The sequence below is a fragment of the Paramisgurnus dabryanus genome, chromosome 6, assembly GCF_030506205.2.
Source record: "Paramisgurnus dabryanus chromosome 6, PD_genome_1.1, whole genome shotgun sequence".
In the NCBI taxonomy this organism is placed as follows: domain Eukaryota; kingdom Metazoa; phylum Chordata; class Actinopteri; order Cypriniformes; family Cobitidae; genus Paramisgurnus; species Paramisgurnus dabryanus.
The window spans coordinates 21,767,152-21,785,235 of NC_133342.1; the positions used below are offsets into that span (position 1 = coordinate 21,767,152).

At 37.1% G+C, this 18,084-nt stretch overlaps 2 protein-coding genes across 2 annotated transcripts; both read right to left on the minus strand.

Annotated features, from left to right (window-relative positions):
• Positions 1-420: 420 nt before the first annotated feature.
• ubxn7 (UBX domain protein 7) lies at positions 421-11,466 on the minus strand. Its single transcript, XM_065276058.1, has 11 exons — positions 11,335-11,466; positions 7,183-7,339; positions 6,999-7,066; positions 4,401-4,466; positions 4,182-4,294; positions 3,935-4,081; positions 3,734-3,824; positions 2,172-2,299; positions 1,621-2,080; positions 1,313-1,392; positions 421-1,212 (listed from the first exon to the last, which is right to left on the minus strand). The coding sequence occupies exons 1-11, from the start codon at positions 11,402-11,404 to the stop codon at positions 1,051-1,053; spliced, it is 1,542 nt and encodes a 513-aa protein (XP_065132130.1). The 5' UTR covers positions 11,405-11,466; the 3' UTR covers positions 421-1,050.
• A 147-nt stretch (positions 11,467-11,613) lies between these two features.
• ppp1r7 (protein phosphatase 1, regulatory (inhibitor) subunit 7) lies at positions 11,614-18,057 on the minus strand. The gene is made up of 10 exons (XM_065276059.1): positions 17,976-18,057; positions 17,073-17,168; positions 16,920-16,975; positions 16,765-16,830; positions 16,490-16,620; positions 16,190-16,352; positions 15,957-16,073; positions 15,768-15,872; positions 13,553-13,639; positions 11,614-13,269 (listed from the first exon to the last, which is right to left on the minus strand). Exons 1-10 carry the CDS (start codon positions 18,013-18,015, stop codon positions 13,093-13,095), a joined length of 1,038 nt encoding a protein of 345 aa, XP_065132131.1. The 5' UTR covers positions 18,016-18,057; the 3' UTR covers positions 11,614-13,092.
• Between the last annotated feature and the right edge of the window lie 27 nt (positions 18,058-18,084).

An 18,084-nucleotide genomic window follows, 5' to 3' on the forward strand; every position in this document is an offset into this window, starting at 1 on the left:
ATGCTTTCAGCAGCTTGTTGAATCAATGCCACGTAGAATGTTCTGGCAGTTCTGAAGGCGAAAGGGGGTCAAACACAGTATAAGTATGGTGTTCCTAATAATCCTTTAGGTGAGTGTACATTGGCACTACGCCAGAGATATGTGCTGCTTAAAGGGATAGTTCACCCAAAAATAAAACAGTACCACTCATTTCATTTTGATATTTGTTGTGATTAAAGCAACTATCATAATGAAATGATATCATGTTTTGGAGGCAAAAAGGCAATCTGTCAGGTGTTCGAAGAATTTTGGCTACCACTGTAAAAAGCATTCAGATTTTTTTACTATAGGTCAAGAGTCATAAAAAAAAGATTCCAAATTATTCACCTTACAAAACATAATACAAGAAATTACTGAAAAAATACTCAAGTGGGCCTGTCGTCACTTTTTTCAATGATTATATTTGAGAATCAGTTTTTGTGGAAATGATGCAGTATATAAAAAAAAGAAGACAGAAACTTACTATAGCTAAATGTCACTCCACCCCATACTTCCACACTGCAGATGAAACATTTTTGGGTGTACCTCTAAATAATAAACATCCACCCAGAACATCACCTGAGCCCGTGATCAATAGGACCCCCTCTCTTAGCTGAATCTTTTGACAATAACTGCAGCATTTTTGGAACTAAAGGTTCATATACAGTCCTTAGAAACTTTGCATATACATGATAAGCAGTTGGAAAAAAACTCTCTTACACCAAGGACTATAAACGTATAAACCATCAGAAGCCTTTTGGAGGATTTACGTTGCAGATCTTCTAAACGTTAGCTCTTTCAAAATAACAAAATAAAAAGCTAGACCCGAACAGGATGGGATGTACAGAATGTTCGTAAAATAAATATGTATACAAATGCAGCTTGGGGGTGGGCCTATGAACTACAAACTGTTCCATGTAACCAGGACTTATTAAAAAAGAAAAGTGGAAAACAGGGCACAGTCAATTCAGTCTTTCTAGGGCACAAGTGACGGGACAGGAGGGGTGTGTGGCTTATACACATGGTGAGGGGCTAATTCCTCTCTTGCACAAACACAGTTTCTTGCGGACACAATCCTGCTTCCTGCAATGTGATGTCATAGTCCAAATGAGCGAGTCTTCGACGGGGGAAGTTGGTGACAAGTTCAAAGCGTTCATTGGGGAACCCCTTCGACTGGACATGTCTTACCAGTGCCTGCAAAAAAAAAATAAAAAGATTATTTCATACATTATTTCATTAATACTTTAACTAAATAGTGAAAAAGAAACTATAAAAATCTTAAAATAATGCACACCATGAGCTTAGCTTTAGCAGATAGTGCTATCTGTTCCCTCTGGCCATCTGGGTATCGCAGCATTAACCGGGCTTTTGGACCTGTAGACAGTCATATTAGTTATGAAGGTATTAGATGTATTTTTGTGCCATTTAAGGTAATGTGTGTATTTACTGCTTCACTACTGTCACCAGAAAGAATAGAAATGTTAATTTGTATAATAAAAGTTACTTTCAAACATGTTTCCCTCAAAGCTCCTACAAATATATATAAAAAAAGAAACACTTAAGCTTCACATTAAAATTTCTTTACAAGAAATGATGTCATACCATTGTCGTCTGGGTCTGCTGTGCTGGTGCCAGTCGGTTCTGAAGGATGATATGATATGGATCTGTGGTTCTCTCCAAGTCTCTCCTGGGACTCTGTCTGTCTGTGACTAAAACCCGTTGGCTCTAGGTGGTTCTTCTTGCTCTCCTCTTTCCTGTAGCACGTCTCTTTGTGTGGGGACTTCCTGTGATGGGCGGGGCTATCCGGCCTGGTGGGTTGGGCTGTGGAAGGGGATACCTCTTTGGAGACATGTCCGTCTAAAGAATCCTCCTCCGCTCCAATCTCATTATCTGAGCCATCCACCGAGATCAGGCCCTCGCTGTCAGAGAAAGGCTCTGCATCAGAATCGTCATCCGAGCGTGACTCTGCCTTTTCCTTGGTAGACTCGTAGTGCGTTTCTTGAAGGGAGGCGCGGATCGCTGCCTCTAACTGACTGTCTTCACTGGCGTCTATTAAACTCTCCTGTATAGAGAGATAAAAGACAACACTGCAGTGTAAAGAAAACATCTGCTTAAATGCTTTTTAGGACGTCTATGATCCGTGTGAAACCTACAGAACGGGCACGTTTGGCAGGAGGTTGACTGGACTGCCCATCCAGCTGGCCATGCTCTGACAGGAAGCCTGTGACCTGATCCAGGAATGAGGTCACATCTAACTGGTTCCACTCAACCATCTTTTGTCCTGCAACGAAGCATGACATGTAAAATAAGACATCACATGGCAATAGTATGTAAAATAAAATAGACATATATATATATATATATATATATATAAAAAGCACAAATGAAGAGTTTGGTTCCAAAACGCAATAAATCCATTTTGACTAATTTCGCTAAAAAACTTATTTTCTATACCAAGAAAGTGACGAGATGAAAACCACAATTTTCTGTTACAAACTTTCACATAGCATCTTTAGGTTATAAAAACATAAAAAAAATTCAAATCCATAATTTGATTTACAAAGATTTATTATAAAATCTGATTATTTTTTGCACAAATTGCAATAAATCCATGACAAGTTTTTATTTTCAAAATGCTATAAATTATTATGCCATCAAGGTATTATTTTGTTTTTGTTTGTTTGTTGATCACGAGGTACAATATGAGGAAAACTAGGATTCCGTGTATTCAACATGCCGCCATTGTTGTTTACAATGCGTGGAATATTGCACTGTGATTTGTTGAGGGAATTTCTGGCATTCTGCAGAGTGTTTATTGCGTTTTGAGAAAAAAGGGCGAAAAGATGACAGAATAACACGGCGGATATTGTATTTTGCGTAAAATTAAGAATTTACTTTTGAATTTACCTGATACAATACTGATTTTGGAGGTTACTCTGGGTTTTTTTATGGCGTTTATCGCGTTTTGGAACCAAACTCTTCAAATATTCTTTTGTTTTTAAGTTGACATTCTAAGGTCAAAAACACATTCATGTACATTTACAAGCACATAACACTTTTGTTATTTTTAAAATGTTACAATAATATTTTAGGAAAGCTGAACATTCTTTAAAGGTCACTTTCGTTCAGATCCCATTTTTTAAACCCTAGTTAGTGTGTAATGTATAAATAATACCTGTAAAATAATAAAGCTCAAAGTTCACTGTTAGGCAACATACTTTCTTTAACAGAATTCGCCTTTCAAAGCTTACAGCGAACGGCCGGTTTGGACTACAGCCCTTCATTTCCTGCTTTAATGATGTCACTAGAACAGTTTTTTGACTAAACTCCGCCCAGAGGAATAAGTCAGTTGTCAGCTAAGCTAACGGCAAGCTAAGCTGCTGTCGAATCATAACACCCTAAACAAATTAAACAATCAAAACTCAATACGTATTTCTGAAGGAGGGACAGAAAAAACGTGTGACAAATACAGCGTTTTTTACAAGTGAAACATGAACACGTTATAGTGCACTGTAAACACAATCAGAGCTTCAAAAACACCGAAAGAACGGGACCTTTAATACATGGATCAACAAAAAAACAGCAAAGCAGGAGGAAGAATGTCTACATCACTTTCCCCACTAAAGTTCTTCCTTTAAATATTTGATTACAAATCGTGTCATAATGGTTCATGTAAATGTACTGATGAGGGTTGATTACACCCAAGGTCCCTTACCTGTACGTGGGTCCAGAATAGAAATATATGGGAACTTGTTAAGCTTGTAAAACTGAATGTACCTCTGCCCTTCCTCACTGTCATGGTAGACCTACAAACAAAAATAGCTTAAATGTAAATGCAATCCATCAGTTCACAATGAAAGGTTTTGTCATGGATGGATGTAACGGTGACAGGGCATTTAAGTTTGTGTAAACATACCTGCCAGAATATAAAATGTTCTCTGATGATGGTTTTCACAGCATCATTGCTCCACACGTCTCTGTTCAGGCACTGGCAGGCAAAATCCTGGACGTTTTGAATGTTGATCATCAACCATTTGTTTTCAAGCTGACCACTGTCTTTTGCCTGAGGTAAGATAAACACATGGTAAGAAAATGCACAGTAGATACAACGTGCTGTTATAATTGCCCCCAACTAATGGATTTATTAAAAATCATAAAACTACCGTCTCAAAGCTGCCTTTGTGCATGAGTTCAATAGGGGGGCGAAAAAGATCGGCTAAAGTGCTGAGCTTCTTGTCCATAGCACTTCCGTTTCTTAACTCCTGCTCCTGTCGGACTACAAGGACACAGAACAACAGCAGGGTTGGAGGACGCACCTGCTCACTGATTCTTCAATATGTCTGAGTAAGGTTATGACATCAGCATGCCTCACAGGTACTCACTGGTTTCAGTCTGAAAATCCCGAAATCCGTCAAAGATTGATCGTGCTGGTCTACGCCTCTTTGGTACTGTGCGAGAGAGAAATTACTAGTTGATATAAATAGAACAAGTTAGACTTGTTTCACAAACATATGCATATTTTTGTTTGTGCACATATTAAGTAAAGGTTAGAACAAAAGTGACCCTGCCTGAGAAAACCCAGCTAAAGCCAATAGCCTCTTTCACACAGTAATTTGGAAAATTACCATTAATTTACCAGAAGGACTTTACCAGTAAATACAAAAACGTGCTATTCACACACACAGGGACGTTCTGTATTTTTAATAGTAAGATATCATTCACACATCAGTACCAAAAGTACCAGTAAACTTGGTGAGAAAGTGCAAATTACCTATAAACTGCCGCACGTGTTCAGTGTTGTTTTGGCGGGTTTATGACTTCATATTTAAGGTCCGAATTTTGTTGTTTTCACTTGTGTTGCAAACGTTGCTTGGGAACAAATAGCGTATCAGAAAGTGTCCGAAGGATGTGCGCACTGAAATTGACATCACTGATTTACCAGAAAGAATCTGTTCAGACATGATCTGCAATTTACCAGTAAAGACTGTACAGTATGTGTGAAGGTAACCAGTTTTTTGTTATTTTCTACATAATGTACATGCTTAACCTTATTATCTTTAATATTGACTAAAACTGGTGCGGGCCACATAAGTTTGTTTGTTTATTTATTTAATATTGCAATTTGAGGATCTATGCCTATATTCATGATGAGAACCGTTAACCGGTCCACACAAAAGTTAGGGAAAGACAATTAGGCATCTTCAGTATACCTAACCTGCATGTCTTTGGACTGTGGGAGGAGACCGGAGTACCCAAAGCTGAGAACATGCAAAATCCACAAAGAAATGCCTCCTGACTCAGACAAGGCTCAAACTTGTTGACAAGTTGACGTCAAACTATGAAACCAAACTTTAACTCTCCCATCTCATAATTATATGAGACTTAAGCCTGGATTTAACAGGCAGTGACACAAATTCCAAATATTTTTTATAGCATATGTAGAAATATGGTTATGGAGCAACAAAACATTGGGTCTCATTCATTAAGAATGCTTATACCACTGGTCTGTTGAATGCTGTATTCTGATTGGCTGAGAAATGTTCCCGTGGGTATGCATTAATTTCTGATAACCGCACAACTAACTTGTCAAATGTCTTAAAGTAGGCACCAGAGCAATGTTTGTGGTAAAATAATCAACACCCATAGAACATTTCTCAGCCAATCAGAATACAGCATTCAACAGACCCATGGTATAAGAGGAATAATTGACTCCGGTCCTTTGAATTATTTGAAAATAATGCACACTCCACCTTGCGTCATGCCGCATTACCACCTTGGGTGTGCATAATTTTCTTATAATTTAACTGTTGTCGCCAATTATTCCTTACGTACGCACAAATTTGTGCGTGAGAGGTGCGCTTATGGATGTTTTCACGAACAAATCATGATTCAACAAAAACTTTCGTAATCAAAATATCTTATAAATCTACGCAAAAATTCAAGACAACCTAAAACCACAAGTACGCAATAATCACTTACGCTATAATCAAATACTAGGCTATAATTATAATGTTTATAATAATGTTGATTTATAATATTTACATGATTATATTTTATATTATTATATTTTCTGTATTATATATTATTATACATTATAAATATTATTATTATAATATAAATTATATTATACATTATTATAGCCAACAAATTTTTCTACACATAAAGAAGATGCACATAATGACAAATCTTCACGTTTTCCTTCCTCACTTTTTAAATCTCTTTATAAAAGCGTCTGCTTAATGCCTAATGTAAATGTCATGTAAATGTAATGAGAAGTCCAAACGTCAATCACTTGATCTGCTGTCTGTTTTATTTTAGATACAGATTCTCTGTCATATTAATTAAATGTCATATTTGTTAACGCATCCAATACTTCTTAAATGTGACAAAACTGGCTTCCTCCAGCAACAGCAAAACCTTCCAAATAAAAAATGCAAAGCAAAACGGAACTTTAACAATAATAAATATGATCATGGATTTCTTTTCGAGCTCTTTTGCTTCTATGACAAACCGCTTTAAACTTTTCTGTGCACCAGCGCTGCGCAAAGCCCTTATATGGAGCTGATTTTGGCGTGTTTCCTGCAAATTACCAACCTTGTGCATGTGGCCGCTCATGTAGAACACTCCAAATTCCCTAACGTAAGAACAAGTATAAGAACAAATTCATGTATGCACGCACGTATTGTGAATTAGGAGGAAAGTTTTTGTGAGAAGTTCAAGTGTGCATATAAATACGAAAAACATACGCAATTATTAGTGAATGAGACCCATTGTTATTAGTGATTGTATGTAAATTCTGACTATATTATAAAGCCTTAATTTCCTTTTGGAGTGGCAGATGTTATCCAATAAAGCTGCTTCTAGTGTGAAAGCCCATCTGAAGCTGTAGTAACGTTTATGCCCTGTTTGCATGTGCAGCATAAAACAGGCATAATGTATAGACATCTGCAAGACTCAACAAAATATAGACACTGTGTTACCTCCAAACAACGGCTCGGGCTCCACTAGAATATCTTGCTTCTGAGGAATTGGTGCTCGAACATCATCTCTGCCAGAAAGGAGAACAAACTTTTCAAACAAGTTGCTTCAGACTGACAGGGGTTACAAACATCTTACTTCTGCAGAGCATAGAGCATTCACTACAATATTAGTGAAGTCACTTACTCTGCCGGTGGATGCCTGCTGCTGGAGGCAATAGCTGAACTGGAGCTTGTGCTGGGTTCCTCCGCAATCCCACCTCCATCCAAAAACATGGTAACTGCCATCTCTAGGTTGTTGTTGCAAGCTTCTAGCATATGCTTCCCTACACTCTCTGTAGCTCCTGCAAACAAACATACATACAGATTTAATACCTTTAAGTGCATTTATAATGGTAAATTCACAGGAACTCTTTGTGGTCCAACATGTGAGTCTCCAAAATAATTATAAGATCTCTTACAGAAATTGACCATGGTAATTATAGTTTCACAAAACACAAACAGTTATTTGCCACAGCTGTCATCCACAATAAAAAGCACAGATTTACATGAAGGTTAGTGCTGGGCGATAATTCGATAACGATAATTTTACCGATATAAACTTTTTCGATAAAACGATAAGGACAGTTCGATAAGTGATCGATAATGTTTTCGCCTTTAGGCACTGTGCGTAATGTTGCGCGAGCACTTCCGGATGCGGCACGCGCTCTTGGTTTACAATCACAGTGTCAGTTAGACTTGAAGGAGTGGAAGATGAGGCAAGTTATTCATTTATTAGTAGAGACCTATGATTTTCGCGATGCGGATAACGCGGACGGAATCATGGAATCCAAATGCGCGGAAACATTTTCTTGTGTGTAATGTTGGACGCGCAAACAGGGTTCGTCAAACACAGCAGACACAATGGCCCTCATTTATCAAAAGTGCGTACACCAAAATTCCAGCGTACACCTGGCGTACACCCAAAACCACGGTGACTTTGAGATTTATCAATATGGACGTTGGCGTACGGCACGCTCAAATCCTACGCCTGCTCAGGAGGTGGTGTACGCACATTTTGAGTTAGTGCAGAAATGCGCAAACACTTCCTAACACCACAAAACGCACTGACAAACTAAAATATATGATATATTATGACCCACTGTAAAAAAAAAACATAATAATTACAAACTTCAGTGTTTATTTTTATGCAACATGGACTTCAATGTTTAATTTGAGAGACTTTACCAAAGCATTTGATTTGTATGCATATGTATTCCTTCAGTTGAGAGCCTGTGCGCTTTACCTGATGTTTCAGAGCGAGCATGTGAACGGAGCTTAGTGGGAGCGGAGTGTTGAGCGGTGCGGTAATATTACCATCAAAGCGCCTTTCCGAAAATTCCGCTCCCTCAGCACCGCTCGTTGAACCCAGAACGCCCTTTGATAATTTGCTAGTTCGAGAATCTGTAAAAACGTCTAGCAATAAGTTATGGAATTCAAGCCTTATACATAAATGTAAAGTAAAAATCAAAGTTAAGATTGAGCAGGAAGAAAAAATTGAAAGGGACTGCGGAGAGACTGTAAAGAGTTAGCAAATATTCTTCCTGTAATCTGAAGCGGCACATTGCAAGAAAGCACAAGGATGTGCTACGAAAACATGGTAATGCAATAAAAGGTAAGCTAGTTACGTACCATTCGATGATAAATAAATACAGATGAGGTAAGGTAAAATGCTTGTGTTGAATGGAGCCGTAAATCCGATCATGATGACATGCGGACAAAATTATGGCCACGAATAATTTTTTATGCTATGGACACTTCTTTTTCTTATTTAGTCTAAAGTATGGCCATACATTTAGAATTTGTTCCCAATATTCAACAGTTTGTTCCTTGGAATTAATTATTATAATATTTAGAATATTTCGTAATTACTATTACAATTATTATTACTTCAAATTATGAATTAGCTTAGCTAAAACATGTGGATGTCGTGGAAACAAATTGTTAATTTGAATTATATCCGGAGCTCCGTATCAAACTGGATCTAAGATACAGCTAACAAACAACTGTATGTAAATACAGAACAACACACTACAAAAGTTACTACATCATTTTAAAATATTATATTAAAAAAATTAACTGAACCATTAAGCAGACATAGAATTTAGATGTAGGCAACAGTAAATAATAATAATAATAAATAATTATTCTTCTAAATATCAATTAATAATAAAAATAATAATAAGAATATTACAAATTGTCATCCAATTATTAATGTGTCTTTAATCCCACTCTTTAAACTGCCAAATAAAACAATTTTGTTTCTTTTCACTTCCCCGGATTCTCTTCTTTGCCGTCTTTCGTGTGTCAATGGCGTAAAATGAGGGCGTGGGGGAGGCGGAGACTTGAATTTATATGGGCTTGTTATTCTAATGACGCTCGTTTTCGGCCGCGGCATTTATGAAGGGCAGATATTGCGTACACCTGAAAATCAACGGTACGCACAGTTTCATAAATCAGGCGGTGAGAGGAGTGTAAGCATAATCTTAGGCCAACATATACGCCCGTTTCTACGCAAGAATGATAAATGAGGGCCATTAGGTGCAGTATACTGTACTTTCATTCAGCGTCCGCCTTGCGCACGCACACGTCTGCACAGCTTTAAACGTGTATTTACAGGACATTCACAAATTCAGGAAACTGAGGAAAAGCAGCAGATCCACCACTGCAGTGAATATAGTGTTTGCATATGTGCGCTCCCACAGCAACGTGACACTCTTGACATCCATTTATCAGCGTGTATAGCTCGTATATGTATAACACACGCGTGATCACTGAACTAAGTTTTCTTCCTTGTTTAAGTGAACATAAACAGCTGTTACTCAGTATATTGAAACTTAAAGAAGTCTGTCTTGGGTCTTAAAGTGACAGTAGTCTGCTGCTTTTGTGTCAGAAATGTGTTGATTTCATAACAAACAGATTTACATTTAATACAGATGCATTAAAACAAGATTTTAGTATTTGTATTTGTCATGTTCTGAATAAAAAGTAGTTTAAAACCATTATTAACTGTCTGTTTTTTACAATTTTCATTCAGGAGCAAAAATCTGCCTTTAAATTTGACAGGAGTAAAGATTTGTTATTTATCATGATAATTATCGATATCGACTGATATGGAAAACATTTTCTCGATAATTTTTTGGGTCATATCGCCCAGCCCTAATGAAGGTTATGACAATAAACAATATTTCTGCTTTAAAGACGAACAAAATAAACGGAAACTTTATTTTGTTGTAGGCTTAGTAAAGGAGTTAGTTATTTTCAATACCTATTTGACACATTTTAACCTTTATTTGTCCAGTTTATTCACAGTGTTTCATATGACTGTACTATTAAGGAAATGTTGCCAACATGGTGATTTTAAATTTAATTTCATTTTCATTTCATTCAACGTCGTAAATGTACGGACAAGAGAAGAGCAGCGCTTCAACTTTCGCTCGTTTTTATTCCTAAACCCCGCCCCCCTCAGCAGCGCATGCGCACATCCAGTGCATCTTTCACCTTTGCAAAAAAGTGTCGAGAGCCCAGCTAGCTAAACATAGCTAGGTATTTCTTATCAGCACAACCGAAACGACCAAATTATACATATTATTACGCGAGGCTTTACATCAGCCTGTTTATGCACGTTACAGAACAGTTACATTAAACAGCCCGTGTCTGCTAAGCACACGCATGTGTTTATCTTTCACTTTGATGGGAGTTTAAGAGAAGCACACACACGAAACGGGTAATTGATTTAGGATCTGCCTACACAAACCGCCATGTTGTGGACCATGGTTTATCATCTACACACACTTGCTGAAGTTATCCAACATAGTCGAGGTGGCTGAAAACATCCCAACAATCACAGTCAACCTGTAGCGTTTAAATGTGAACTGCTGTCACTGATCTAAAACACACAATGCATAACTAATCTAGCTTTTTCGAGTGGCGTAAATGTAAGTGTGTAACACAAACACCAATGATGGAGTAACAGAAGTGACGTTAAAATCGCCTGCACAAAGTACACTTCGAGAGAGTTTAACATGAGCCTCGACATACTTTCAGAAGTCTACACCTAATGGCCATTTATATGTTCTGATTTTTAGCATGCATTTAGACCCATTAAAAGCAAGTGCAAATAGCAGCTAGCCGAAGCTCTCTGTCGTTACAGTCTCTTTCCTTTGCATGACAGAGGGGGCAGTAATGATGATGAGTCTCGATCATTGCTCCCCACGTACCGCTTTTAAAGGCGCCTGATTCTTTATAAGCAAAATACTCTATGTAAAAAGCCAGACAAATGTAAAATGTCAATATTTACCAGTTATGGCTGTGAACTGTTGAATTAACCCATTAACCCCCGGGGCTGATGCGTCTCCGAGAGTCGCCATCTTGCCGCCACTGACAACAACACGAATGCACGCATGCGTGTCGTTAACCAATCAGATTGCTTTCTGGATGTTCCTTAATGCGTCTCACTGGAATTCTGGGTAATGTAGTTCTTCTATAGTGTGGCTTGTACAATTAATTGGTTATAACGTGTTCACTCAAGTATTAAAAAACAGGTTTAATTATAAAAGAAATGAGACAAATGCGTAACTTGTTCAAATTCAGTTTATTATTTATAGTACATTCAATTCAGAAACAGTCAAACAAACTTGCTTGTAAAACCAAAATGTAAGCTAATAAAAAAAATCTATGCTCTCATCCTTGACACATTTAAAGGGACCGCTTATCCCTTTAAATGAGACCCCTTACACACACACACACCTCCAATCAAGTATGAATGGCCTACCTGACAGTCACAACACAGTTGAAAAAACTTCTAGCTGTGTGAATATTTGAGTGCATTTTAAATAATGTTTCAGAAACGTCACATATAAAAAAATAAAAACAAAAATACAAATGTAGATATTAAAGAGTTCACATAAAAATGAAAAAAAAAATTATTCACCCGCATGTAGTTCTTAGCCTGTGTAAGTTTCCTATTCTGTTAAACACAAAAGAAAACATTTTGATAAATTATATAAGCACACAGTATTTTTTCCAACTATGGAAGTCAATGGTTTCCATAATTTATCAAAATATTTTATGTTCAACAGATTAAAGAAACTCATTTCAGTTTAAAACCACATGAGGGCGAGCAAATAATTATAGATTTTTCATTTTTGGGTGAACTATCCCTTTAAGACTTGGTCTAAAATTGCATTCATTACAACTTAAGATGTTGTGGAATAACTTTTTTTTTCATAAGTGAGGCTGCTAACATATAGTATTAATGAAGAGTGAACAAGTGTCATCACATAAAAAACAAGTTGTGAACTCCAAAACTTAAATTAAGTTTAAAAGAGCTTTTAATCTATTCAACAGTGTTTCAGCATAGTGCTGCAACCAGATAAATGAGAAACAGAACTGATATGCAGGTTTAATCCATTGCAGCATAGCCTACATATTGCTCTAGTGAGCAGTCCCTGTATTGTTCAGTGCTAGATCAGGTGTCAGAGAAATCATTCTAGAGTCATCTTCAGTACCTGAATGCACAATGAACACTGATCTTTTACCACCCCATATAGTCAACAAGAATTTACAACTGATGTCAATCATACAGGGTAAGCTGTATGGTGATCTCTAATATTATACATGCCTCTTTTGTTTATATAAGACGCTGCTATGATGAAGCAAGAAAGATAGTTACAATACAATAATTTCCTAACCATAATGCAGCAACGGTCACTATTAAACCATTCCCAAACCGCAGAAGTCAGCTTCTTTCCTATCACTCGTTTTCTGCTTCAGTCCTAAATTGAAAATAAATTAACATTCATTCACACTATAGCATACGTCAGGGTATAGGTATATTATTTCTCTGTGTGTAAATAAAAGGTGCCAGCACATTGAATGGCAACACTGGGAGTGTGAGTTTTTCTTATTTTTTTGTTAAAAAGCAAATAAAAGACAAAACAGGGCAGAGAGTGTTGATGTCGATGATGTAAAGATAGTGCTGGAGATGTGTTTATAATCTGCATATAGCGGCAGGGTGAGGGAGGGAACAATGGTGTGGTGCAGGTGAAGTGAACGGTCAGAAACGGATAAAGGTTGCATCAATCTGCCTGACACTGGGCAGTGCCAGCATGATCTTGCGTCTGTATTGAGGATCCTTCTGCAGGGGGTTTCTCTCCAGATAGACAGTCTCCAGATCTTTGGCATTCTTAAGTTCATCCAAGTCAGCCCAGTTTTCAATCTGGTTGTCATTCATCTGTGAGAAATAAACATAAGAACTATGAATGCCAAAGGACTGTGAATCTATCTATGCACGCTTTCATGATGAAAAAAATCAACAGTGTTGTAACAGCAAAGCATATATTTAGTTATTATTTCACTTTAAACTGATATTTATTTTATAGATAAAAAAAAGTAATTTCATATAATGACAACAACATTATTACAAACTAATAATAGGGAGATGTTTATGGACAGTTCCAAAATGTTTTTTATACAAATATGCCATACATAATATGCACAACTATTTCATAGCTTACCCAGAATTCTTTTAAATCAGTCAAGTGCCTAATATTTTCAATCTTTTTTATCCTGTTTGCAGCAATATCTAAAGTTGTCAGCTTTTTCTAAAAAACAAAAAAGGGGATGTGAAAAACTTAATATTCATATTCTGGAACATAGATAAACAGCTAAATGTGCTGAAAGATAAGAACACATTGAAAATCCCAATGGAGTAAAAATACAGCAGAGGAAAATTCACTCTAAATTAGGGATGCACCGATACAACTTTTTCCATCTCCGATCCGATTCCGATACCCGAATTCTGAGTATTGGCCGATTCCGATACCTGCCGATCCGATACTACTGTATTTTTCTTGAACAATTTAAATTACGCACGCACACTATATAAATGTGTATAGTGCTTTCTGCTAAATCTAGCATAATATAATTATATTATATATAATTATAATTTTAAATGTAAAAACCAATCATTTAAAATGATTTACAAGTTACAAGAACATTGGTAATTATTAACCATGGCAGTGTTTAGAAGAAAATAAATAGGCACGTTTGATCAAATAAGTATGCTAAATATATTTTCCTTAAAGGGATAGTTCGGCCAAAAACGATATTAAACCCATGATTTACTCACCCCCAAGCTGTGAGTTGCATATGTCCATCGTTTTTCAGACAAACACATTTTCGGATATTTTAGAAAATATTTTAGATCTTTCAGTTGATTAAATGTAATGTTACGGGGTCCAGCAATAGTCCACGACCTTCAAGTCCAAAAAAAGTGCGTCCATCCTTCACAAATTAAATCCAAACGGCTCCAGGATGATAAACAAAGGTCTTCTGTGGGTAATCCGTGCGGTGTTGTTGTAGAAATATCCATATTTAAAATGTTATTAACGTTATAAACTACCTTCCGGTTTCGCCGCCATCTTAGACTCAGGAGAGAGTATTAGCGTAGTGTACGCACTTTTCTTAGTGACGTATGACAAATTTGGAGGGCGGGGGCACAGAGCAGCAGCAGAGAAACTCTGTACGCTGCGTAAGCTCTCATCCTGAATGCGCATCACTCTAAGATGGCGGCGCTACCGGAAGGTAGTTTATAACGTTAATAACATTTTAAATATGGATATTTCTACAACAACACCGCACGGATTACCCTCAGAAGACCTTTGTTTATCATCCTGGAGCCGTTTGGATTTAATTTGTGAAGGATGGACGCACTTTTTTGGACTTGAAGGTCGTGGACTATTGCTGGACCCCGTAACATTACATTTAATCAACAGAAAGATCTAAAATATTTTCTAAAATATCCGAAAATGTGTTTGTCTGAAAAACGATGGACATATGCAACTCGGACAGCTTGGGGGTGAGTAAATCATGGGTTTAATATCGTTTTTGGCCGAACTATCCCTTTAATTGCGCAAAAAGTCACAGTAAAAAAGCTTTAGTGTGCAGATGGTTATTTTGGGATTATGCACTTAACGGGACCTTTTATGCACATTTCAGGTGCAGAATTGATGCGCCTAAATCATAGTGAGTGCGTCTAAATCATACTGCGCTTCCTGGGTGCAGCATTGGTGCTCTAGAAGAATCCTCACATGGGAATCCTCGCTTCGCAATGGAAAGTTACGTTCATAACTATTAAAACACAAAGAGATTAGATGCATTGTGTGCTCAGCACATACTGAATTGCATCCATCCAACAGTTTGCGAAGACTTTATAAAATCAGATCTTTAATAAAGCCTAACGTTACAGTTATCTTGTGTGTCTGCGTGTGTTGAATGACGCGTTTTTATCCGTCCGCTTCACCAGTGGATTAACTCAGTTTGCAAGTAAGTTACAGTGTTTCTGTAAACATGAATATCTTAAATGTGCGTTTGTTCCTTCACATGAAGCTATTGAGTGTAAGATGACTTTGATTATAGTGCATAAAAATGTTTATGGTGCTTTTATAAAACTTTGACGTTTTAATCGCTTGTCAGTGACAACCATGGTTAACGTGCAGTATCGGATTTGGATCGGTCCTGTTAGTCCGATATCCGATCCAGCAAAAAAGGCCGGAATGGCCCCGATACCGATCCAGAATATCGGATCGGTGCATCCCTACTCTAAATATACTAGATAGTTTAAAAGACATAATTTGGCAAAGCATCTAATAGATAAATTCAAAGCCGTCACCACCAGATGATTAAAAAGAAAAGGCTAACACATCAGTGGGCATCCATAATGGGACTTACATTGTTCTCCAGGCCTTCTATGACTTCAATGCCATTATGACTCAAGTAAAGCTCTCGCAGGTTCCCAAGATTCTGGAGTCCCTCCAACTTTGTGATTCGATTACTCTGTCAAGCGGAAACAGACGTTAACATTGAAATGAATGAGAAATTAGCATTTGGGAAAATATTCCCCATTTAGCACAAGGGTACCTGGATACTGAGAACCGTCAGATTGTGCAGTCCATCAAGGTTCTGTAACCGAGTGATTTTATTTGTACCAAGAAACAAACTTTCCAAAGAAGCAAGAGAATCCAGATTCTCAATAACCTGAAATAGTAATAACATTCATCAAATGTAAGTTTCACTCTACAGTATTGACACAAAAAACGGTATGCTGAATATATTTTACATATAGACAGCGGATTTGTCCTCTTATTCCTCACCCTGATACGATTAGAGCCCAGCTCGAGCATCTCAAGGATGGTTAGTTGATCAAGGTTGGCAATGCTTGTGATCTTATTATGAAGCAGGAAGAGCTTCTTCAGTTTTGTAAGACACTCCAATCCCTCAATCTTTCTCAATATGTTGAACGATACATCTAGCTGCCTGCAAACCAAAAATTTGAAGAATTATCTAGTGACCTTTTACAGTATTGTGCCAATTGTCTAAATACAAACATTTTTTGAGAATAAGGCAATTTGAAATTACTTCAGCTTTGATCAACAAAGAGTACAATGACTCACTCAAGCTCTGTTAGCGCCTGGAGATTTTCAAGTTTGCGAATCTGGTTGTCATAAAGGTCAAGTTCCCTCAATGAGACAAGGCTTCCCAAGTTCTCAATCTGTTTGATGAGGTTTTGTCTGAGAGAAATTGTCTGTTGAAAAAGGTAAATAACTTCATCACTTGTATAATAAGTAACTTTAAATAAATAAATTCAAGGAAATGTATTAAGCACTATAGATGATTTCACAGACAGTGAGATGCATAATCTGCAAACGCAACTGTTTAATACTCTTACCTTTACTTTCTTAAGGACCTCTAGACCTTCGATCTTCCCAATTCTACAGTGGACTAGATCCACATCCTAGAAAAAAAGCAGCACTTAGTATATACAAGTAGTAATAAGCTTTTTAGTTTATTTTGTCACAAAACCTGACATTTATCCTGAATTACCTCCTCATCTGGGTCTAAGGTTATGGTGTCCATGTCAACCGGTGACTCCTCTGGTACTAGAAGTGGGTAACAGAGTATCATTCGCAGTTAATAAAGATCATCTTTTCATTTCTTTCCCTTGACACGTCCTATAGTGCTAATGAAATGTCTCACCAGTGGAAGGAGCTTGTAGAGATTCAACCTCTCCATTGAGGCTCTTTCTTTTGGTTTCATCATCACCAGATTCCTCAGATTCACCCCTCCTGTCAACTATAAATATTGAAAAGTTTAGAAACACAATACAAATTTTTGTTTGCTCAATTGAAATAAATCACAAACTTGTTTATAAGCTCAGCATTTCATCACTGCAAGTTAACATAGATGAAATGCTAGCTGCTGTCTCAAATAAATAATGCATGATCATTCATACTTAATTGTGATTAACGTTAATCAATCTAAAAAGACGATTTAAAAGCCTCATGATGCTCTCAACCTTATAAAACAATGCTATTTGCAAGCACATCCTACACACACGCCCTGATCCCAACAGTACATGCATGCTAGCAAACTCTGCTGATCAAGCAAATGAAAACTATCAGGGTCATCGGCAAAACCTCGATCTTTCACGAATGATACTTTAAATTATACATAACTGTAATGTATTCATCTGAACAAGTACTGCGAGCCTAGGGGGCTACAAGCTAACTTAACCAGAAAGATGTGTGTGCATTGACACCACGTAACGTTACACGACTATAAACACAACTAAACATCTAAAAATGAGATGTGGACTAACAACTGTTGTTTAAATACACCCAACGGAGACATCGGTTAAGTTAAATAAAGCAGATTTCATCGTTATTTCAATGATGCACACATCTGGAGTGTCTTGAGTTAACGTTAGCTGTTAGGTATTTCACGTAAACATGCATTACACATTACAGTGTAAATAAATAATAAGGTACCAAAATAGTAACAATTAGAAAACACAACCCCGGTATTACATATAAAGGCTGTGAGATGCGTAACAGTGCATTTATGAAAAAATTATCTTTATAAATATACAAGTCATTTTACCTTCCATCTCTTGAGGTTCTCCGACAGATAAGGTCGCCATTTTCCACTAGACCCGCCCACTTTACTGGATGATTGACACACGCATGTACCAATAGAAAATAGAACGACG